General features: G+C 42.5%; 1 protein-coding gene across 7 annotated transcripts in view; it reads right to left on the reverse strand.

Moving 5' to 3' along the window:
• GRHL1 (grainyhead like transcription factor 1) overlaps window positions 1–23739 on the reverse strand; it is an 80605-nt gene that overhangs the window by 55511 nt on the left and 1355 nt on the right. For 3 of the 7 annotated variants that reach the window (XM_043510258.1, XM_038397274.2, XM_038397273.2), the window contains exons 1-5: window positions 15059–15255; window positions 8823–9009; window positions 4846–4916; window positions 958–1342; window positions 76–152 (exon numbers count right to left, since the gene is read on the reverse strand). In XM_043510258.1, the coding sequence (XP_043366193.1) occupies window positions 76–152; window positions 958–1342; window positions 4846–4916; window positions 8823–9009; window positions 15059–15078 (740 nt within the window). In that variant the 5' untranslated portion in view covers window positions 15079–15255. Of the gene's footprint in view, window positions 1–75; window positions 153–957; window positions 1343–4845; window positions 4917–8822; window positions 9010–13491; window positions 14903–15058; window positions 15256–23739 lie in introns of those variants that run through there. The other 4 variants (XM_043510256.1, XM_043510255.1, XM_043510257.1 and 1 more) reach the window with 3 other exon arrangements.

The raw sequence follows: 23739 nt of genomic DNA on the forward strand, positions 1-23739 counted from the left end.
CCGCACCGATTAGTCACAAACAAACTGGCTATAAGATCAGGCGGCTACAGGACAACAGAAAGCTTGAAGTATTACCCAGCAATGTTGTCAAAAACATAGTCCTCTGAACTCATGCTGGCCATCCGCAGATTTAGTTCAGCAGGAAAGAAAACCTGAAAATACAGATAATTAATTCAGCAGCAACAGAATCAAGATTTAACAGCTGCCTGCTTCAGCTGGCTTGAATATCTGATAGCTAGGGATTGTGGCTAGCATATAGAGTCGGCTGTTTATGGGCCCCAGTCAAATAATGCTTTATATGCCAATTAAGCACGAGATCTAGCAAGAGCACTCTGGGCCAGCTTTTTAGAAATCAAGTCTTCCTGAAGCTTGCTAACTACTGGAAGTTATGGGCATCACTAATATGGACTTAGAATTTAAAGGGAAGCATTGGTGAACCCTGTAGATTTCAATAGCTGCAAGAAAACAAATTAAAAACAAAAATCAGATTTTTGTATGAGCTTAGCTCCCATTCAGGCACCTAAATAAACTTGCCAGATTTTCACAAGCGCCCAGCAGCTCCCATTGAGGACAATGGAAGCTGAGCACTTGGGAAAATCTGACCAGTTTATTTAGGTGCTTAAATGGGAGCTTCAGGCAGAGCTCTTGTAAACTTGGCCCACTATTTATTCACAGTTGCTGCTGACAGATTATTATTTCCACAAGCTATTTAGCCAAAGCTTCCGTCATTTGTAAGACTAGCCATTTGCTTTTGATAATGATTTTGAGTTTTATAGATTTAATTCACTAACTTATACCTATGGACCTTTCTGGGAAAGTCTTCTATTTCTAATCCACTGGACTGAGCTTTCAGGTTTACATAACTATTAGAGGTGCAACGTGATACCTATGCACTGATTGGGTTGCGCAAACACACACACACACACACACACAAAACATGGTGGGTGATCTCTGTACCTCTTGCACGCCTTCTTTGAAGGTCTCCGAGAAGGTGGAGTCCGGTGTGCGCCTCTGGGAGTTCTGAGGCTGAGCACTGGAACTAAACTGATCAGGGTTGAGATTCCTGTCGAAAACCAGCACCCGTTCGGGGGGCTCGGTGTGGTAGCCAGTGGGAGGGATGCCCACAGTGAAGCCATGAGGCTGTGTCTCTGTTTTAATTGAATGCGTGGGCATTGTTGCAATGGAAACAGTGACAGTGGTGTCAGGGGTTGTCAGATGGCCTCTCTTGTCCATGGCCATTTGAGTAGCATGCGGAAGAACAATATTGAAAGGCACATTTTTCAGAACCTGCACTCTGTTTTCTCCAGTAGAAATGAGCGATTGTTCTGTCGGGATGCTGTTCCTTTGAGAGGAAAAAAAGGTTAAAAAAAACCCCCCAAACATTGAACAGCAGAACTAGTAACATTTATTGGGCTTTTGGCTAAAGTGAAACAGAATACCAGCTCCCTGTACTGGTGATGATCAACTATATCTAGGGTTAAGAGCTCTAGAATTTATAAAAATCTTTATCCATTTCTGACTCCTAGGACCCTAATTTTGAGCTAGAATACTATACTTGACCTTAAAACATTAACAGCCCATAAACTGAGTCACCCAAAACACAATACACTAAGGGCCCCGCTGACAGGGTATCAAGCATTGAGGGACTCACTTGGTTAGCTAATATAAGTTAACATACTATACCACCACACTGATTTCTGTCTTCCTTAACAGACTAAATCAGCTTGTTATCAGAGCTGGAGCAATTTAAACTTGTCTTAGTCAGCTCTCTCTTCAGCTTAGCTGTCAAACATACAGCTAAGGGTAGCATAAAATCCCTCCTTTACCTGTAAGGGGTTAAGAAGCTCAAATAACCTGGTTGGCACCTGACCAAAAGGACCAAAAAGGGAAGAAGATCCTTTCAAATCTGTGGGGGAAGGTTTTGTTTGTACTCTCTTTGTTGTTCTCTCTCGGACAGAGAGGGACCAGGACAGGAAAAAACATCTCCTAAAACCCTACCTGAAATAAGCACCCAAGATTACAAAAATTGTAAGTAATAGCAAGGAAATGCGTTCTGACATAGTGGCAGTGGTGGGATGATAAGATGTTTGGGGTTTTCCTTGGGATGTAGGTAGGGCCTTGGGTTGCCCCCGGTGTTAAGGTGTTGTTTGGGGTTGTCCCTTCTGATATCCACTCCAACTGCTACTAGCTTTTTTCTGATTTGGTTCTGATCTCTCTCCCGCCTCGATTACAGTTCTGGGCTTCCCATCTGGGATGTACCTATCTACTTCCTCAGGAACACCCTCTAAGAACTGCTCCATTTGCATTAGGAAAGACAGATCTTCCAGAGATTTAACACTTGCTCCTGATATCCAGCCACCCCAATTTTTGACGCTGTGGTAGGCATGTTGGGAAAATGCCACATCTGGTTTCCACCTGAGGGCTCTGACCTACTGACAGGCATGCTCGGGTGTTAGCCCCATTCTAATTCTGGCCTTTAAAAAAAAAAAAGAAGAAGTAGTTCATAGCTGTTCATGTGTTCCTTAGGCATTTCAGCTGCCACCTCTGCTAAGGGTCCACTGAGCTGCGGCCTCAGCTTCACCATATACTGGTCTGTAGAGATGCTGTACCCAAGGCAAGCCCTTTCGAAATTTTCTAAGAAGATCTCTGTATCATCGCCTACCTTGTAGGTGGGGAATTTTTTGGAATGGGGAGCAGTACCTGGAGAAGAATTGTTAGGGTTATCTGGTATACCCAGTTTAGCCCTTTCCAGGTTTAAGCACTTCAGCTCTAACTCCATATCCAAGCATTTCTCCTCTGCCTCCAAGCGTTTCGTCTCCATTTCCGTCTCCAAGCGTTTTGCCCGTTTCCTCTCCTCCGCTTCCAACTCCAAGCGCTTTAAGGCTGTCTGTCTTTCATGTTCTTTCTGTCTCTCTTCAGCTTCCAATCTGGCTAATTCTAGTTTCTTTTGGACCTCACTTTCCGTCATCCTAGCTTTCCTGCGCTTAGCCTAGCCTAACCCGAGAACTAGAAAGAAAAAACAAACAAACAACAACAACAAAAAAACCTCAGCTTGTGAATTCCCTTGCTGTAACTTAACTCCTCTGCCTCCAGGCAAAGAAAAAAAAAAAAAAACAAACAAACCTCCAGCAGCTCTCAGCTTAAAAAAAAAAACAAAACACACCCCTCCCTGGTTTTCAATCAGCCAAAAGAAAAAATGTTTTTAAAATCCTGAGGTCTGTGCTTCTGGTTCAAAATGATCCCACCGCGCTGCCACCATGTCAGGTTTCCCTCCCCACTCTGAACTCTGGGTACAGATGTGGGGAACCACGTGAAAGACTCTCAGTTTATTTTTACCAGTTTAGGTTAAAAAATTCCCCAAGGCGCAAATTCTTCCTTGTCTTTGGACGGTATTGCTGCCGCTACCAAGTGAGTTAGACAAAGATTCAGGAAAAGGACCACTAGGAGTTCCCGTTGCCCCAAAATATCCCCCCCAAGCCCCTTCATCCCCTTTTCTGGAGAGGCTTGAGAATAAAATATCAACCAAATAGGTAAACAAGGTGAGCACAGACCAGACCCTTGGGTTTTTAGGACATTAAAACCAAATTAGGTTCTTAAAAGCAGAACTTTATTATAAAGTAAAAGAAGCACCTCCGTAAAATCAGGATGGAAGGTAATTTTACAGGGTAATAAGATTTAAAACACAGATGATTCCCCTCTAGGCAAAACTTCAAAAGGTACAAAAACAGGAATAAACCTCCCTCTTAGCATAGGGAAAATTCACAAGCTAAAACAAAAGATAAGCTAATGCATTTCCTTGCTATTACTTACAGATTTTTGTAATCTTGGATGCCTATTTCAGGTAGGGTTTTAGGAGATGTTTTTTCCTGTCCTGGTCCCTCTCTGTCCGAGAGAGAACAACAAAGAGAGTACACACAAAACCTCCCCCCACAGATTTGAAAGAATCTTCTTCCCTTTTTGGTCCTTTTGGTCAGGTACCAACCAGGTTATTTGATCTTCTTAACCCCTTACAGGTAAAGGAGGGATTTTTTGCTACCCTTAGCTGTATGTTTATGACATTAACATTATAGGAAGAGGGCAGCAAAGAGTGGGACTTAAAATAGCATGAATATAAATTAACCTTATGACCCCATGGTTTGTTGGTAGGTTCCGCCCCCACCCCCAATAAAAAGAAAAGTCTGCAAAATTTATGCAAGTAAAACTAATGCATCAGAACCACAGGTTAACAATCCACAAATACATTGCAAAGTTTTATGGCACCCCACTCAAATTAATCCTGACTACATATTCCAAATGCATCCAGTCCTGTAGCACCTAGTAACTGACGGAGTTTATGTAAGGACCTGATCTTGAAGGTGGTTGGAAGATCAGGACCGGCCCATTAAGGCTCAGTCATGAGCCACCTTGTGTAAATACTGGGGAGTAAATGCTTATCAGCCACCTCCTTACTCCCCTGAAAGGGGTATTGTCACTAGCTCATGCATGGGGGAAAGAGAGCAGTTCCAGTGCACTACTATTCCCTCTCTTGCACAGGAGGTGGTGGGTGGGCAGGGATGAGAAGTGGATGGAGCCTTGAGTTTCCGGGTCAAAATTCAATCCCTAGTTGCTCCTGGGGCACTTCAAGTACCAGCTGTCCCTGACTCCGAAGCCTGTGGTAATGCCACCATCTAACCCTTGGGTTGTAACAAGGATTGCTGTGCCTAGATGATGCAGAAGAAAGGATTGCACTCTCCATTACAAATGCAGAAGAGCTGGTGAAGGTATGGCAGCAAACTTCATTTAAGCAGCCTTAGCGAGATATCAGGATGTCGGTTAGAGCAAACGTGCAACAATAGAATCTAGTACCTTTTGCTATGATCTTGGTCAGGGTGATCTACATCTGGTTTTGCTGTTGAAGTCCTTCTTTCTCTGGGAACCTGGAGGTATAAGACATGTGAGAGTTGAACTGTTCTTATCCAAACAAGGTTAGCTCATTCTCTCCCTCTCCCGCAGGTTTGGAAAGCTAAGTATCGGTCTGTTATGCATCAATTATTTCAAGTACAGTTAACACCTGTAAAGAACTTTACAATGCCAAAAATTTACCACCCCCATTATTGCTTTGGGAAGTCAAGTCTATTCCATATACTGCTAAAAGGATCGCAAAACTAACACAATGGAGCAGTACTTTGGAATTTGGATTCCTGCATAGAAAAAACAAGACAAACTGCTTAAACCTTAGGACAAGGACAAGTTTCCAACCTGGCTGGAAAGATCATCATCTCTTATCAAGTGTCAGCAACTGGAATAATGGAATTGGAGGGAAAATAAAGAGTTGTCACTAGTAACTCTGATAAAGAAAACTAACTGGCTTCAATTTGTCTGGGGACTTTATTACTTCGGAAAGATCATCTCAACAGCTCTGGAGAGTGACATCCTCAGTCTACCCACAGGAGTTGTCTATATCAGTTTCTCATTGCCCATTCACACCTTTGCCTCTGCGGACACTTTTGGTTGAATATTTTTTGGGACTGGTCTTGGACACTTTCCCTAGGAACTAGAATGAGACTACCAAGTTTAATAACGACAATACTTGGTCTTTATAGAATCTTTTATATTCACAAAGCAATATGCAAACATAAGCTAATTCTCACTGTGCCCCTGCAAGGAAGATGATATCCTCATTCTATACATGGGGAAGCAGAAAGAGAGGCTGATGGCCTGTTCTTCAGTGGATCTGAGCTCCCACAACTCAAACTGAAATGAATGAGTATTTAACACCTTTGAAAATCAGGTCCTGAACAATTTGTCCAAGGCCACAGAACAAATCAACAGCAGAACTTGGATGAGTTCCTAACACCCAGTCCCATATCCTGTCCAGTCACACTTTATATTAGAGATATATTTATAAATTATGAAGGATTAAACATGATTAATAGATAGCTATAAGCACATCAGCAGAAGGTGACTATAAACTATGGTTATAAGAAACTGACTTTTAGGACTCTAAAAATGTATTAAAATATCTAAACTTGTGTATTAACCCTTTATGTTAAGGGTATATTTATAAAGGGTGATTCTCAATCAACTAGACTATGATGCCTCTGATGTAAGTCACTGACTAGCTCTCAGTACTGGCTTTTGTCATCTACTGACTGGAGCTAGATATGAACCAGTAACCTGGACAAAGAAAAAAATCTCCATATTCCATTATTACCCATCATCTGAGCTATCTAGTTCTTCACTTTACAACATTTTACTATTTAAAGAGGACTGCTACTTACAGTCCTAACCTGCAAAACCACAACCAGTATTTTATAAAGCTGTGGGAGAGATATGATGTACATTAGGGATTAAACAGAGATTTTCTAAAGTCAGGATACTGGTGATCAGGATATTTGCATTCAAACTCAGACTAAGGTCAGAAGGGACCATCATGATCATCTACTCGACCTTCTGCACATTGCAGGCCACAGAACCTCACCCATACACTCTGGTAATAGATCCTAACCTCTGACTGAGTTACTGAAGTCCTCAAATCATGACTTAAAGACTTCAAGTTATAGAGAATCTACCATTCACACTCGTTTAAGCCTACAAGTGACCAGTGTCTCATGCTACAGAGGAAATATAAAAATATATCTTCCAAATATAAAAAGGGGCTATCGTCTTAGCACACTGTACCACCTGGTCCTTCAAAATGTAGATCAAAGAGAGTTCTTTCAATTTAATAAAAATCACTAGAGACCACATGCCATGGGGTAGTGTAAGGACACTCACTCTATACCATGGTCACACCCTGTTAAAGAGAGAGATCAGATTACTATATTCTTGTATAATCTCTAAACAAAAGATCATTGTTGTAATTATTATTATTTTGTCTCTGATAGTTATATGGCAAGGATCTGTAAGCTTGTTAAAAACTTCCTAAATATATTGTTAAAAAAATACAAATGCAGATCTCCGATTTATTATTTGGTCATTAAATTTTATTTATCCTGAGGTTCCAGGCTACTCTGACAAAACACAAAAGCTACAAGACACTGATAGTTCTTGTTCATTTAAATGGTATGTGCTAATACATTCATAAATTAGAAGGAATTAACTCCAGACCTTCCAGCACTGAAACATGCTGCATAAGCATGATCAGATACTGCACCTTTACCTGACAAATGCAAGCTATTTAAATTATATTGGAAACGCCTAATTTTTTGTAATAGTAATTATAGGCTGATGACAGAAAACCCTAGTAGAAACAGTACTTTTCTAAATAGCTTCCAATTAAAACCTTTAAAATCCAGTGGCTTTAAGTAATGTAGAGAATGTAAGAGCATCAGAAAATCTTGACCTACATTCTTCTGGAGTGACTAGGGATTTTGGGAACTTCCATTTTTGGATGCCTAATTTAAGACATGTTAAAGGGGCCCAATTTTCAGAGGGCATGCGCTCAGCACTTTTTGAAAATGAATCCCTTTCAAGGTGTCTCAGGTTAGGCACCCAAAAATCACTACTAACTTTTGAAATTGTTGCTGTAAGGTTTTCCAAGTAACGCTGTCAAAGTTAGGCTAGTCTTGGCTCAAGAGAAAAAAATTAATTTTTTTCTACAAAAATCTTTACAGGTGGCAGCCCCACCAGGCTTTAAATTTTCTATTCCAGACCTTGGAAGTTCTCACCTTCTCCTTTAACTTAATCTCAGAAAATGACAGATGAATTCTTCCAACATTTTATACTTTTTTTGCATGTAAGCTTGCCCTCCCCAAACCTTTCCTACAGTTTATAGATGGCATGAGTAGGGAAGGAAACCCTGAATAAAATACCAATGCACAGCAAATTCTTTGGGCTTCACTAAAAGCTCTTCACTACAGCCTCCCCCAAATTTCTCTTCACAGTTTTTTATATTTAAAAATGGATTTAGTAGATTAAAATCCTCTGACAGGAAGGCTTTTTCAGTGGCATAACAAGCAAGCACAGAGGGGTATGGCTTTTTAAGGCAGAAAAAAAGCTTTTCTACAAGTGTCATAGTTATAACTATCTTTACACCAATTATTTTGTCACACGCATTAAGGACTAAACTGAGCTTTGCAACACAGATTATAAAATACTTATATATACCCACCATGCAGTTTTATGTAACTATACTATTTGAAAAATTGGTTAAACTCTTAATAATAGGCATGTACTTTGTATACAACAAGTGTAGTAGTTCTAAAGGCTAGAAAATATGCTTGTGATTGTCCATAATTAACAATGTTCTCAGTGCTCTTCCAGACACCAAATGGAGACAGTCCCTGCTCTGATCATGCAAATAGATCAGTGAAAGTAAATGGGATTCAGGAACCTGGCTGTCTTAGGCTCCTTAGAAAATCCCAGCCCAAATCTTATTCGTATTATTATTTATTAATATTGTGGTAGTGCCCATGAGGCCCAGTTGAGGTCCAGGAAATCATTGCGCTAGGCATGATACAAACAAAGAGACCCTTGCCCCGCATTTTTATATTCATATACACACTCTCCAGCATTTCAGCCAGTAACTGTTAAAACCTGTACCCTGAAAATCCTGAGTCAGTAGGCTAAACAAGTACCCTGACCTATTACAAAAAAAGATTCCAGAATGACTGATTTCTACTTAGCTTAAAAGAAATCTATTGTCGGAAAATCAAAGTTGTGTTTAATTTTTTTTTTATTATTTTTTTTTTTTTAAAGTTAGAACCACCAACTCAGAGTCCTCATTACACTATTAATAGCTACTACGCCAACAACTACATTACATTCCCTAGCTTTCCTGTTTCATATGGAGGCAAAACAAGTGCACCTTTAGCTGTTATGTGTTAGTGGTGCCAACTTACCTTGTAATAGTCATATAGCAATCCCAGGGCAGCTGCACTGTCTTCATCGCCATTGATGCTCATCATGGCTTTGGTGGCTGCTGTAAGGGGATTTTCAAGGAAGGACTTCCAGGCTTCATCTTCACTGGTGTATGGACGCCTCTGGGAGTAGAGAGAGTCATTCTGAAGAACCAACACGGGCCTTTTGCTTTGGCAATAAAAATATGAATCTTTGTTACAATGCATCCAAAAAGTATATAATAAGCATGTTTCACAAACTTTGTAACATTTAAGAATTAGCAGGCAGGTTTTTACTATGTTAATATTATGACTTAATGTGACACAGTGGTTAGTCAACAGAAAGAATAGGGATACAATTTTGATCTCATGTATGTCAGTGGAAATCAGGAGTAACCTCATTGAATTCAATGGAATTACATCAGTGAGATCACAAAACTGCTGAAGATGATAGCTGGCCTGCTAACAAATATTTGGAATCCAACATAGGCTAATAAATTCATAACATTTTTATTGTTCTAAGACACACAGTACTATTAGCATATTACTAAACAAAAAGATATTGTACAGCACTAACTTGCTACTAATTCATTCAAGCTCTCTCTATGGACTATAGAGAGTCAATGGTCTCATGCTTTGTCATGCAAGACTAGAAAGAGTTCACATTAACAAATACCACTATCATATTATAAAATAGAGTTTACTCTACTTTCCTATGTCTGACAATTCCCTCAGAAGACAACTTAATTCTTGGGGTATATTTGGAAGTTATTGAAAGCTGCTGATATTCCATGTATAGTATACATGGAATGTAGCCAAAGGAGACCATAAATCAACAAAGCACTGCAAATTTCTGGCAATAGAAGCCAAGCAGTTTATTGTACGTTTACTTTTGAGATAATCTGTGACAATGTCTTGAGAGACAATCCCAGAGGGCTACCAGGAAAGAAAAACTACCTACACACAACTCCCCGCCCCCCCCCCCCCAAAAAGTGTGGGTATTACCACCATGAAAATAATTAGATTTGTTCAAAACATTTTGTTCTTATTGTGAAGGAGAAAACGCCAAGCACTCACACAGGTGGAAGCAAGGAGAGATGTTGTTTGCAGCAAAACTCAGTTTTACCAGCCTAAACAAGTTAATATCTTAAATTCAGTTTTTAAAAATATATGCTGCATCCACATTGGCCAGACAAACAAAGTTTAAACCATGTTAGCTTGAACTGGTTTTAAACCAATTCAAACAGTTCCCCCATGCTTATTCCCACCTCCAGTGTGCACAGAGGCCTAGTTGACGTTTACCACATGTTCTTTGTTTTTCAAAAGTCGAAAGAAAAGACATATCAAGTCTTTAAAAAAAACAAAAAAACCACACGCCAACCAACCAACCACAACAACAAAAAACACACACCCACCACACAACACCATCCCTAAGTAATAGGAACATCTTTTTTGTTGAACTTACTCCCAGGATTATTCAAAGATTGTAACATATTAGAATATTGAAGGAATGAAACACTACAGTCAACTTAATAAATATCCTGCATTTATAACTCCTTTCACCTAGGAAAATTACTAAGTGTTTTGCAAACTATGGATTTGAATCTGTAAACCCTTACTCACCCACGCGGGCTCAGTGACGTCATGGGGACCAATTGCATGATTTAAGAACAACTCATGTGAGTAAGGGTTTGCAGGTTCTGGATGAAAGGGGATTTATACATACATACAGAGTGGCTGTGTGTCAGTCTGTAAAATGAGCCACCTCTGTTGTAGAGTGTAGCAAATTGGCACACAGCAAATTGTGCAACAATGGGATGAGTTTGAATTTTCTCCAAGGACACAGGGCAAACACCTACTCTTTTGGAAACGAGATAGAATTTTTAGATGTTCACACAGAGCGGACAGGCCCTCGAATTAAGGTCATATAAAAGATTGAGCCACCTGTAGTAGCCTGCATGGAACTCATTTTTTCTACCTTCTTAAAGTTGAAGGGCTGAGTCAACCTCGCTTGGCATTTAAACTTGATATTGAGACCATAAAACCATTCCCTTTCAGCAATGTGAAAAGATTCATATGGAAGAAAAATGAATCTAAATGCAAAACCATTCAGAACTCAATAAGCACTAAACTGAAATCCAGTAAACTCAGAAACTACATGGTTTTTTTTTTTGTAAGACTCGTCTCTCGTTGCAACACCCAAATAAAATGTACAATTGCCCTAAAGGTAACCTACCTCCTCTAAAAGGAGTGTAGAAAGAATTATCTTTAGAATTATCAACAAAGTGTAGGGTTTGGCAGTAACTCAATCTCTTAACAGGATTACAGGTTTCTTTTGAGAAAATGAGAACATATTTATAAAAGACAGTCAAACATGCGTTTTTCTGACGATTGATCTGTGATGAGTTTTAGATTTCCATATGTATATTTGACAGTGATCTGTGCATAAAGTACTAGACGCTATTAGCAAGTTTTAGAAATAAGTCTTCTAGTGTGTATTTAAATACTTGAAAAAAGTTGATTCATTTTCTGCTTGACCAAATTGCAAAAAAAGTAGGAAAACGTGACAGGAATGTGTGTTCTCTGCACTGTAATGATATTGTGCCAGTGCTGATCTCATGTCACACTTATTCCTGCAATATTTTCCTACTTTTTTTGCGTGCGTGGGGGGGGGGGCACAATTTGTTCATGCAGTAGAACCTGTTATTTCTGACAAACCAAATAATTCTCTCTCAAAGGAAAAAAAAATCCCATTGTCACAATCCATTTACTAGCACACTCAATAATAGAGGGCTTTTTATTGTTATTTGTCTTACACAGAGCATGTGGTCAGTGCTGTAGCAAACACATAGATAAAGACAGTCTCTGTCCCAATGACTTTACAGTCCAGAAGACAGAGAGAGATTTACACATGGGGCTGTTAGGCCTCATCTCCATTAGGGAAACGCTCAACAAAATTCCCCATGAGGCCTCCCATTTTTTAAGACTTACCGGTACTTTTACAAACTAGCATATAGCCCACTTACTAGAATAATGACAACTTATAAAAGACCCAGCCTACAACTGTCCAAGTAAACAAAGCATATTTTGTGATGCATTCAGACTTACAGTTGCTAGTTTATAAAGTTAAAAAAAAAAAAGTAGTCTCTTGTAACAAGTCTTCAGGTCAAAATTGAGAATTAGCAAGGCTCTCTCTGTACTTATCTGGCAGCCATCACCCTATTTGGCCACCTTGAACAATTTTGAATAATAATAATAATTAATTATTATTATTATAGCACCAAATAGCCCTCCCTCATCATGGACCAGGACCCCATGATGCTAGATTTTGTATACACAAATAACAAGCATGCAATACATATATACACACACACATCTAGATTGGTAACCTTTATCGTTACTTATGTAATTGCAAATCAGTTTGAATTCAACTACTAGCATCCAACACTTTAAGCACAAACATGTTCTAATAGAAACATCTACACTTCGCAGTACTATCATGTATTGTTTATAAAATATACCATAAAAAACCCAGACATCTGAACATGAGTTTTTGCTAAATACCCTCCTATGAAGTGAAATCTTATTCCCTTTTAGTACTTAGATGTCAAAATCTAGAACTAGTAGTAACTCAATGACTGATGGATCTCAAACCACTAACAAGGATCTCAGAATATTTCACAAAGAAACCCTGTACATATTTGATGATTGGCTGATTAACATTACCAGAATGTGTAACAAACCGCCATACAGAGATTAAGCATCAAATTAATTTTGGAACTTGCACATTTCTCTCTCAGAAAGCAGGAGCATTCCACATGTAATAAGAAGCACTGTTTCAAATATCAAGCATACATTCCAAATCTGAGGGGAGAGATTTAAAGCACACATTCTTATTTTTAAAATTTTATAACATGTTCATAACTTTTACAAACTTGATTTTTTAAAATACATCTTGGTGGGGAAAAAAGTATTTTTTTAGATATTGCCCTGTATTCCATGTTCTTGAATAGAAAACAACTTACATTATCCATGCTGGAAATGTTACAAGAAATCATAGAAATGGAAGGAAACTCGAGAGGTCATCTAGTCCAGTCCCCTGCACTTGTGGCAGGACTAAGTATTACCTAGATCATTCCTGACAGGTATTTGTTTAACCTGTTCTTAAAAATCTTCAATGATGGAGATTCTACAACTTCCCTAGGCAATTTATTCCAATGCTTAACCACCCTGACAGGAAGTTTTTCCTAATGTCCAACTTAAACCTCTCTTGCTGCAATTTAAGACCATTGCTTCTTGTCCTATCCTCAGAGATTAAGAAAAACAATTTTTCTTCCTCCTTCTTGTAACAGTTTTCAAGTATGTAAAAGATTGTTATGTCTCCTTTCAGTCTCCTCTTTTTCAGACTAAACAAACCAATTAATTGTTTGTATTTAATGTGTGTATTACACATACAATAAGGACCAGTCCAAGTGGCTGCCCATACAAGGCTACCATTGCTCCACCACAGCACCTACTTGCACAGAGCAAATAGTGACTACGACTTTATAACATATAGGCACAAAGACAAGGTCTCTGCTCCCAACGAGTTTACAATATAATATTTTGGACTTCTGAAAATGGTAAAGATTGTTAGATTTTCCAACTGACACTGCTAAATACACCAGATTACCTGGGGAAGTCCATTTTTCCAGTAGCGTGGGTTTCATAAAAATCCATCAGATCTTGGTCCTACAGCATATAAGAAGCTTGTATTTTAAAAGACAGTTTTTACAAATCTGTGCATCAAGATCTAACACTGCCAAAGGCCAAGCCCAGGAAATCTCTTTAAATTAGAGCAACAATGTTCAAGTCATTAAAAAAACCTAGGTGTGCCTCAAATAATGATGTCCCAGTTAACGCTGCTCCCACTTCCCAGCCCTTGTTCTTAAATCTTCAAGAGGAGAAAAAAGCAGCACACCGCGCAACTCGGTAAGATCCTGCATTAGAAAAGCTCATCGAAACAAGTGCTGTGGGCGGGGTGAATGTCTACAGCCCCCTATGCACTTCTGAAGGCTGAGAGGCTCCTCCTGACAGACACGGACTGATTATTCGCCGCACTCAGCATTTAAAGAAAAGTGGAGGAGGAGGAGGAAGAAGATGGTGACCAACGCCTCAGTACAGGTGTCGAGTTTCAAAGCCGGACTGTCTTCTCAATAGTTTGATTATAACAGAAAGTGGGGGAGAGAAGAGAGAGCGATTCCAAAACAAAAGAACTAAACTAAACTTCAGACACAGGAGGATCCTGGTGACCCTGATCCTCACAGCTTCCCCCAGCAGCAAGCGGGCCATTCGAGATCCCATCGCTGCACGCAGGCAGGGAACGAGGGTGGATGGGTCCCAAAGATGCAGGCTAAGGCTCGGAGGCCACTACAGAAACCTATGGGCGAAGTCAGAAGTTCTCCTCCCAGGCGGAAGACGCGAGATTTCCCTCTGCCAGAAATAAACGCCTGACTTTGTGGTTGTTACCCGATCCCCGCCCGGGAGCGCTTTATTTAAACGGGGGGGGGGGGGGAGAACGGGTTCGGAAAATCGACAGGGGGGATCTCGGCGGATTTAACGCAAGAGCTTGTACCATGCAGCTCAGAGCGGGGAGCTCCTGACCCTGGGTCCATCTGCCGGCCCTATACGGAACAGAGATAAACCCGCACGCCCAGAGGCCCCGCGCTGCGCTGGGAAGGCGGGGCTCCGCAGGAGGAGAAAGGAGGACAGGCGCTAGGCTCTGGCTGAAGTCCGTACCTCACCCCCGGCAGCCGCAGGTGCTCCGGAGTCTGCCAACGTACAAAACACACACAACCCCGCTCGTGGGGGACACCCCAGAGATCTGCTCAGGCCCCCCTCGCCGCCTGCGTCCGGCCAGGCCGCTTGAAAGGAGCAAGACTATTTCACCAAGGGCCGAATAGGGTCAGGTAGATGCCCGGCTACGGGGCACCCGCCCCAAACCCACCAACAGGGAGAGGCTGACGCTAACCCCCAGTCACTCCAGCGGCTGCTGCCACTCCCGCCTAGAGATCCTGCAATGCTACACGGCCAGCCACTTCATCCGCTACTCCCGAGCTCCCCTCCCCCGGCACCCGTCCCGCAGGAGCCCACAAGACAGGGCGAGGATCACCAAGTCACCCCCTTTCCCAGCCGGTGGAAAGAGACGGGCAGCAGCGCCGGTCGGACCTGCCCAGACTCCCGCTCGCTCGCTCACTTACTTGTCGTAGTCTTGTGTCATGTCTGGCAGCCAACGGGTGGCAGAACTGGCCCGGCGGGTTGGGACGGTGGCTGGCGGCAGCCCGGGCACTGGGGAGGGGGCTAGAGCCAGAGCAGCGCACAGCCTGCCGCACAAACGGGTTTTGTCGGCTTTTCTGGCTAGCGTAGGTGGCTCTGGGATCCGCAGGTGGATCGCACCTGTGGCCCGCTTCCCATTGGCTCGCAGAGTTCCCTTGGGGGCGGAGCCTCAGTCTCCTAACTCCCCGGGGAGACGCCTGATTAGGCGGCTCGAGAGAAGGGCGGGGTTCGGTAACGTTGCGGGTTCTAAATAGAATCTCGGCCGCCAGAGGCTGAGATCGCGCTTGCGGGGCAGGTACCTGTTGAGCTCCAGACGCCTTCTGAACTGCAGCCCCCCCGCCACTGTGGGACCCTACATCGTGCCCCGCTTCATCACACAGCCCCCGAGAGATTCTCCCTCCCCCTTTGCCCCGACCTGCTTCTGCTACAGCCTCAGCAGCGCCCAGACCCGAGCTGGAGAGAAGTGGATGATGGGGGATGTGTTACAACACAACACAGGTGAAAAGACACCCAAGTATGACAGCAATTGGGAAGTGGAAGAGTCAGCTAGGCCCTGAGCCTGCTAGGCAAACACTGGCTGCTGCAGCATAGGCCTAGGCTTTGTTCCAGTCCCAGGTGGGAATTGGTTATATTAAACTGTAAATTGAGTTATGATTCCTTATTGTCCACCTTTCCTCTGAACATGGGATCACTCTTGTTATAGAGGGGAATTCTCCTGTGGGCAAGTCACTTTTCCCCTGCAAAATACAATAATCTCTTAACAAGAGGCTTGCTTTAGTCCACTTTACTATCTGCATGTTACAAAGCATAGGAAGCGTTTGAGCACATCCCTCTATCTTACTTGAACAATTTCATGAGCTTGTTTCCACAAAGTTTTCTAAAATTTTCCCACCACAGCACTAGAATGAAGCCCCTAATAGAAAGATAGTCCCTGACTGGACAAGGTTCCCAGGCACTACTTCCATGCTTAAAAAAAATAGTCTAGAGAAGATTTAAAGATACAAGAAATGTGTGTGAACCCTGTACATATTGACAAATTATATTGTAACCAAATGCAATTACACACCCCCATCACAGAAGACTGCTAACAGAACTTTTTTGGCACAAAAGAAAGGAAAGTTTAAGACAGAACTAGAACTGCAGCAGTGATAGCTGCAAAGCCTTCTTGGGTTCCACCATTGCTGCAAACAACCAAATATCTATATACCCAAAAAGATGCATACAAACATCACCTCTGAGGCTATGTCTACACTGCACACCTTGCAGCAGCACAGCTGACAAAATAATACCACCCCCCAAATCCCTACACTACTTTAAAGGATGTGCTCCAACATAAAATCCATAGAAGGACAATTCCACCAACCAAAGGAAATATGAAACTGAAGGGAACAAATCCTCACTAAGGGCCTACATATGGAATTTTACCTTCCTTTGCTTCCAGTGGCTCTTTTGAAACTAGCATTCTAGCAACCGACATTTTCACGAGCAGCAAACATCCAATATCTTCTTGATAAGTTATGTAATCCAATTTAGACTCCATCCTATCAAAGTGAATGATAAACTGCTTTAGACGGTCCTTTGTGCCACAAAATGAAGTCTGTTTTATTTTTAAAAAATACATACAAAATATTCCCCTTTTGCAGCCCAGAATAAACAGAAAATAATTCCTTATGCTCTCTGTATAGCTGATGATAAACTAGTATCCAACTATATAATACAATGCTGGCTATTTCTCTGAAAATCTGGGTTGGTTGGTTTCTAGTTTAAATCACAAAAGCAACTAAGTTAGAAGCACAGGGAGAGATTTCCCACTTTCTTAGGTGTTGTATATTTTTGCACTGCTCACTTTTGTTCTCTCTTGTCTGTCTTGAAGTTGCTAGGGGTGCACAGATGCAAATTTCATTTGAGTCTATTCTCTGCGGTGCTTATGCATAACCCTTAATAATAATAAATAATAATAATAACAAATACCACCACACTTGGCAGACTTTATATGGACTCAATTCAGGCATGGTGTCAGAGCCACACCCCTGAAGTCAGGCGTCACCCTATTTACATCAGGTCTGAATTGCTAAAATCCCATTGAAGTGTCATGTATGTTCTGCATTTCTTTCCAAATAGAATGTTGATCAGGGTTTGTGGGGGTTTTTTGTTTTAAACTTTAAATAGAAGTTCCTGCCTTTTTAAAGGAACTGCTCTTCTTGCCCGATTGATTCACTGATGACAGTCCACTTCGGCTACATCTACACTTGGAGCCTGGGTCTAATTCCCAACTCAAATAGGCACTGGCACTATTGAGCTAGTGCACTAAAAATAATCATATAGCTGTGGGAGCATGGCAGCAGTGGCATGGGCTAGCCATCCCAAGTACATATCAATGAGGTCCAGGCAGGTTATGCTCGCAATGGCTAGCCCTTGCTGCCACTGCTTTTGCTACCGCGGCTACACTATTTTTAAGCATGCTTGTTCTGTCAGAGCTAGCACAAGTATGTCTACTGGAGCTGGGAATCACATCACTAGCTCCAAGTGTAGACATAACCTTAGTGATATTGCAATAATTTCAATGGTGAGGAGACACAATGGTACAAATCTGGATTGACACCCTATTGACTAACCTGCCAGTCACATGCTAGACTTTTTAATACCATTGTAAATACATCTCCGATGTCACTTACAGGACTGCATAAATCACTGAATGGAAGAGGCCCAAGCGGATGTTTACAATGGGGTTACATCGTGGAGACATGGTCTTGATTCTCTACCATCTTGCATCTTGTAGTCATTCACACTTGTGCAAAGTGGTATATAGCTGTACCACTCTGACTGGGTAGCATTTTGAAAGGAGACTCTCTGCCCTGTGTTGATTGGCTGTTTGCTCCATCCCCCTCCCTCACAGTCTCTGCACCTCAGCCTCATTCCACTCTTGCCCCTCATACCTTCTTTACTTCCTCCCCTCTCTGTTTTCCCCTGTCCTGTCCCTTTAACCCCCCCCTTGCTTCACTTTTCCCTCTCTTTTCCCTTCTGTTTAGAAAATCCCCTCCTAACTGAACCCCATCCAAAAGGAAAAACAAAAAAGAAAAACTGGAATTTACTTGCTATTTGCTGCCTTCACACTGATCATTCTGCTTGTGCATCACACTGATCACCCGGTGTCTGTCTTGTCTATTTAGATTATAAGATCTTCTGGGTAGGGAATGTCTACTACTGTGTTTGTACAGTGCCTACCACAATGTGGCACTACCCTAATGAACAAAAAATAATAAAATGTTATACTAACTTTGAAAAGGTGTCAATGCCTCCACAAGGTACAAGGCAGTGGAGAATCAAGCCCAAAGTGCTTTATATAAAATCTGTATGACAACAAAGTCCCTGCCCATAGAACAGATCCCATATTAGGAGTTAGCAAGGTAGGTTGCTACAGAAAGTGCTTAATTTTCCCCAAACTGCTTTACAGAAAACAGGAAGGATTTCAGCACTCTGTACAGTCTGGCTCCTTAACTCTTTAGCAAAAGCCTCCTTCCCCTTCCTGCAACAGGCTCACAAGTTTCCTGTGGCCCCTTGAGCATGGATTTGGAAAAGGGAGGAGACCCTGAGTTTGGATCCCAATTCCCTTCATAGCTAACCCCAAGGAAGAGGATTAGAAAGGAGGGAGAAGTGCCCAAGAGCTGAGGTTTCAGCAAACACAGGGAAATAACAGGTTTCAGAGTAGCAGCTGTGTTAGTCTTATTCGCAAAAAGAAAAGGAGTACTTGTGGCACCTTAGAGACTAACAAATTTATTAGAGCATAAGCTTTCGTGAGCTACAGCTCACTTCATCGGATGCATTTTTCCACCAAATGCATCCGATGAAGTGAGCTGTAGCTCACGAAAGCTTATGCTCTAATAAATTTGTTAGTCTCTAAGGTGCCACAAGTACTCCTTTTCTTTTTACAGGGAAATAAGAGAGTGCAAAGAGAAAAAAGAGGAGAGTAAAAGTGAATAAGATAAGGAGACTCAGGGAATGTGGAGAGGGCAGTTGGGATGGGAGGGAGAGGGCAGTTGGGGTGAGAGAGAGAGAGAGGAGAAAACAACGAAGAGGGAAGAGATGGACAAATGTGGGTAAAAAAAAGAAAAAGGGGAAATATAGGAAGTATAAAGAAAGAATGGGAAAGTAGTATAATTAGTTTTATTTTCACTTCATTTATACCCCTCCATGCCAAATTGTGTTTTATAGGAATCCTTTAAGGAGTTCATGTTATTTTAAATACGTATTCACACACCCACAGCCAAAATAGTTGCCATTTTTTTCCAGACTGAGTCAGAGGCTAGGAGGTCAGACTCCACCAGTCTAAATTAGACATGATACCGAAAAGGGGTATAATACAAAGTCATCCAATATTCACTTGGCTCACATTTTATATATTATTTTTTGTTAATTCAATTTAAGGTCTAGAGCAGGGGTGAGCAAACTTTTTGGTCCGAGGGCTACAGTGGAGTTGTGAAATTGTATAGAGGGCTGGGTATGGAAGGCTGTGCCTCCCCAAACAGCCTGGCCCCCACTCCTTATCTGCCCCCCATTAGAACTCCCAACCCATCCAACCCCTGCCCCGCCCCGCTCCTTGTCCTCTAACCACCCCCTGGAATCCCACCCCCATCCAATCCCCCCGGCTCCCTGTCCCCTGACTGTCCCAACCCCTATCCATACCCCTGCCCCCTGGGACTCCCATGCCTATCCAACCGACCCGTTCCCCGTCCCGACTGCCTCGACCCCCAGAACCTCTGCCCTATCCAACCCCCCCTGCTCCCTGTCTGCCCCCCAGAACCCCCTGCCCCTTATCCAATCCCCTCTCCCTTGCTCCCTGCCCCCGTACCATGCTGCTCAGAGCGGCAGGACTGGCAGCCGTGCCACCTGGCCGGAGCCAGCCGTGCTCCCCGCATGGTGGTGGGGAAAGGGGGATAGAGGGGGAGGGGCCAGGGGCTAGCCTCCTTGGCCAGGAGCTCAAGGGCCAGGCAGGATGGTCCCATGGACTGTAGTTTGCCCACCTCTGGTCTAGAGTTCCATATCCAGGAAAGAATTTGGCACACTAACCGCTAGGCAGTCTTATTAGCAGTTCCTTTAAACACTCTTCCCATCCATGCATAAACGTGCTCCCACCTTTGCATTGGTGTTTCAACTCCACTTAGGATGAGACTTGCTTTGTGCAAATCTAACTACCACGTGGTCCTCCATTGTGTCAGTATGGATGGAGATTGTATTATTGGGACTGCTCCATCAGCTGTCTTTTCACAGCACCCTAGTCACTATTTAGTGTTCCTGCCTAATCATCACACACTGTTGAGTTGGCCAAAGGCCACTTACCTGTACCCACAGACAGCGCTGCACACTTCATATCTCAGTTGCAAGTCATTTTCACAGTGAACAATTTCTACCACAATCTTGTATTGGGATGGCTCATCTTATTAGGCTGATGCTCAGGCACTGGTGTCAATCTGGAGAGGAGATCCAGAGCCAGTTGAACAAAATAATGCTCAGTACTTTGGAGCGTGACCATTTAGCCAAACAACAAGCAGAAACGGGCATCAACAGAAGCATCAAGCCATGCTGTAAGAAGACAAAAAGGGTCTGGAGTTCATGACCTCAAGGTCCCCTCCAGTTCTAAATTTCTATGGTTTTATGATTCTGTGAAAAGGAGCTGAAGTCCAGCTCATGACTATAATCATCAACCAGGACTGGAGTGGGAAACTTATCCACTGTTTGAAAAGCTGGATTAAATCCCAAGATACATCTCTCCATTCAGACAGATATCCTACTATAGTGGTTCTCAGCCAGAGGTCCGGGGCCCCCTCAAGCGGTGATTCTCAAAGCCGGTCCGCCGCTTGTTCAGGGAAAGCCCCTGGCAGGCCGGGTCGGTTTGTTTACCTGCCGTGTCTGCAGGTTCAGCCGATCGCAGCTCCCACTGGCCGCAGTTCACCAATCCAGGACAATGGGGGCTGCAGAAAGTGGCGCGGGCTGAGGGACGTGCTGGCCACCCTTCCCACAGCCCCCATTGGTCTGGAGCAGCGAACCATGGCCAGTGGAAGCTGGTAATCAGCCGAACCTTCAGACGCGGCAGGTAAACAAACTGGCCCGGCCCGCCAGGGGCTTTCCCTGAACAAGCGGCAGACCAGCTTTGAGAACCACTGCCCTAGAGGGCCACATACAGGTTTCAGAGGGTCCACCAAGCCTTAGACTTACTGGGGTCCTCAGCAAAAAGCTGATGTCCCACTACGTGGGGCTGCAGCCCAGGACCCTGACCCCGCCACATGGGGCTAAAGCCAAAGGCTGAGCAATGTAGCTTCATGGGGGCCCTGTGGCATGGGGCCCCAGGCAACTGCCGTGTTTGCTACCCTCTAACACCGACCCAGGCTTTTATATGCAGAAAAACAGTTATTGTGGCACAGGTAGGCCGTGGAGTTTTTATAACATGCTGGGGGGGGGGAAAAAGGGAAGAGGCTCAGAAAAAAAAAAAGAAAAAAAGGTTGAGAACCCCTGTCCTACTACATGCCATGGAAACACCTTGTGGTCTGATCAGTAGGGATAGGCAGCCTGGGTGGATGACAAGCTAGAATAGATGATGCCCCTTACACTGCTGCATTCGCAAGATTTCCAGACAGATCCAAAATTCTGAGAGCTGCAAACTGCACAGACCCACAATCCTGCCCATGGTAGCTGAGCTGGTTTAACAGGAGAAAGAACCAGGGGATGAGCGGTTATATAGCTTTTTGATATCTCATATACCGTTGGGAGCAGATTTTTCATATTTTGGGGAAGGGGAAGAGTTTTCTTGGTTCTTATGCATGTTGCCATTAGTAACTGTAGAAAGGACCACTGTCATGAGGACAGAAGCATTCACCTCACATCTCCTCTACTCTACTAGCCTCACTCTACCTCTTATTTCTTTCTACCTCTCATTAGTGCAGTGGGAAGAGCTGGTTCCTGCACATCTGTTTCAATTTTCAGAGTCTTGCATCTCCTTCAGCTCTTCTTTCTGGCTGCATGGCCAGTGTTCTGGGTCAGGGCAGAAGTGCTAAATTCAACATACACAGTGGCTGGCTGAGCTATGTCACATGTCCAGACTCAGAATGCTGGACAAATGAGGGGAGGAAAAATCAGAAAAACAACACAGCAGCTGAAACAGGAGAAAATAGGAGTTTTCTATTGGAAGAAATTCCCCATGAGATACTATGGCCAAAGCATAAATTACACTTCATCTGTTGGCCCACATAGCAGCCTACTCACCTAGATAGTACATACGGCTCTTACCTACCTGAAAACACATTTAATTCTGTCTTGAAATGAAAGATACATAAAAAGCAGTCCTAAACAAATTTCTTCTGTCTCACTAATGTTTTTAAAGCAGCACAAGATGTAATAATCAAGCTGATGGGTGGCTCACTCAAGCCAAGAGCAATAGGAAAAAAGACAACAAGCTAAGTGAGATATCTAATGATTCCAGGCCTTAATTTTCTCCAGTTAGTCTATGGATCTCCAAAAGTACTGCCCTTCACCAAATCACCACTACTGCTGGAGATGTCTCACAAGTACCTTTTGGGAGCTTCAGCAGAAATCTTATTTGCCAAGCAAGGAAACAATAGAGTTTATTCAGACTTCCATTTTGAGAATGGGATTTAGGGGACTCTTCCAGGGGATTAAGTGAGTTTGATTTATTCTCAAATTATGCTAGAAGGCTTTCCAAAAATCTCCCACAAGTCACTGCTTTAGAAAGCTGTGCTGGGGACTGGATTACAAACAATGCTACTACAACTGTGAACACCACGGGTGAGTAGACAACAAACCTGAACCAACCTGGCTAGCCTTCACACTGTACCACTGACACATACACTGGTGCTAACCCACCAGTTAAATGCCCTAGTGTAGACCACGTTAGAGGCAGAAGAGAATGGAGTCAATTTTTATGACTATATTTGGAGAATGGTAAAAGCTTTTTTAAAGTTCAATTAATAAATTGTTTTCAATGGGTTTGTGTAATTAAATCACTAATAGTTTAACATTGTCAAGTGTTTGAATGGAGACAGGCAATTAAGTGGAGGTACAATTCAAATTTTCTCAAATTCCTTTGAGAGTCGTAAGGTTTCATTCAAAAAATAAAAGATTTCTTATTATATAATGTTTCCAAATAAATCTTGATAGAGGCTCAGAAAGGGTAACACTTCGTGTATTCATTTGCCCTTTCTTTCTTTGCTAAGTCAACAGAAGGGCAAGTTCTGAGTTCTGTGAATTCTCTTAAGTCTTGAGGTTATATTTGCGTTCCTGGAGCTGGAAACATGCATTAATATACAACAATACACAAAGCCAGGGCATACATATGTACCACCGGGGAAGAGGAAATAAGTTTTAAAGTACTCACAATCTCATTCAGATCAATAATTAATAACTTTACATTGTGAAAGACTTAAAGCTGCTACATATTTTAGTGCATTTTGATCTATGCACTGTAAAATGATAATTCAGTGTGTATAATTTGTATGATTTCCCCTTTTCAAGTACCTAAAGTAAAGAGCAAAGCAAAAAATGTTGACTTTCCTTGAATTTTGTTAGCAAATGATTATAAAAAGAAGATGCAACA

Source organism: Dermochelys coriacea, chromosome 3 (genome assembly GCF_009764565.3).
Source record: "Dermochelys coriacea isolate rDerCor1 chromosome 3, rDerCor1.pri.v4, whole genome shotgun sequence".
Taxonomy (NCBI): domain Eukaryota; kingdom Metazoa; phylum Chordata; order Testudines; family Dermochelyidae; genus Dermochelys; species Dermochelys coriacea.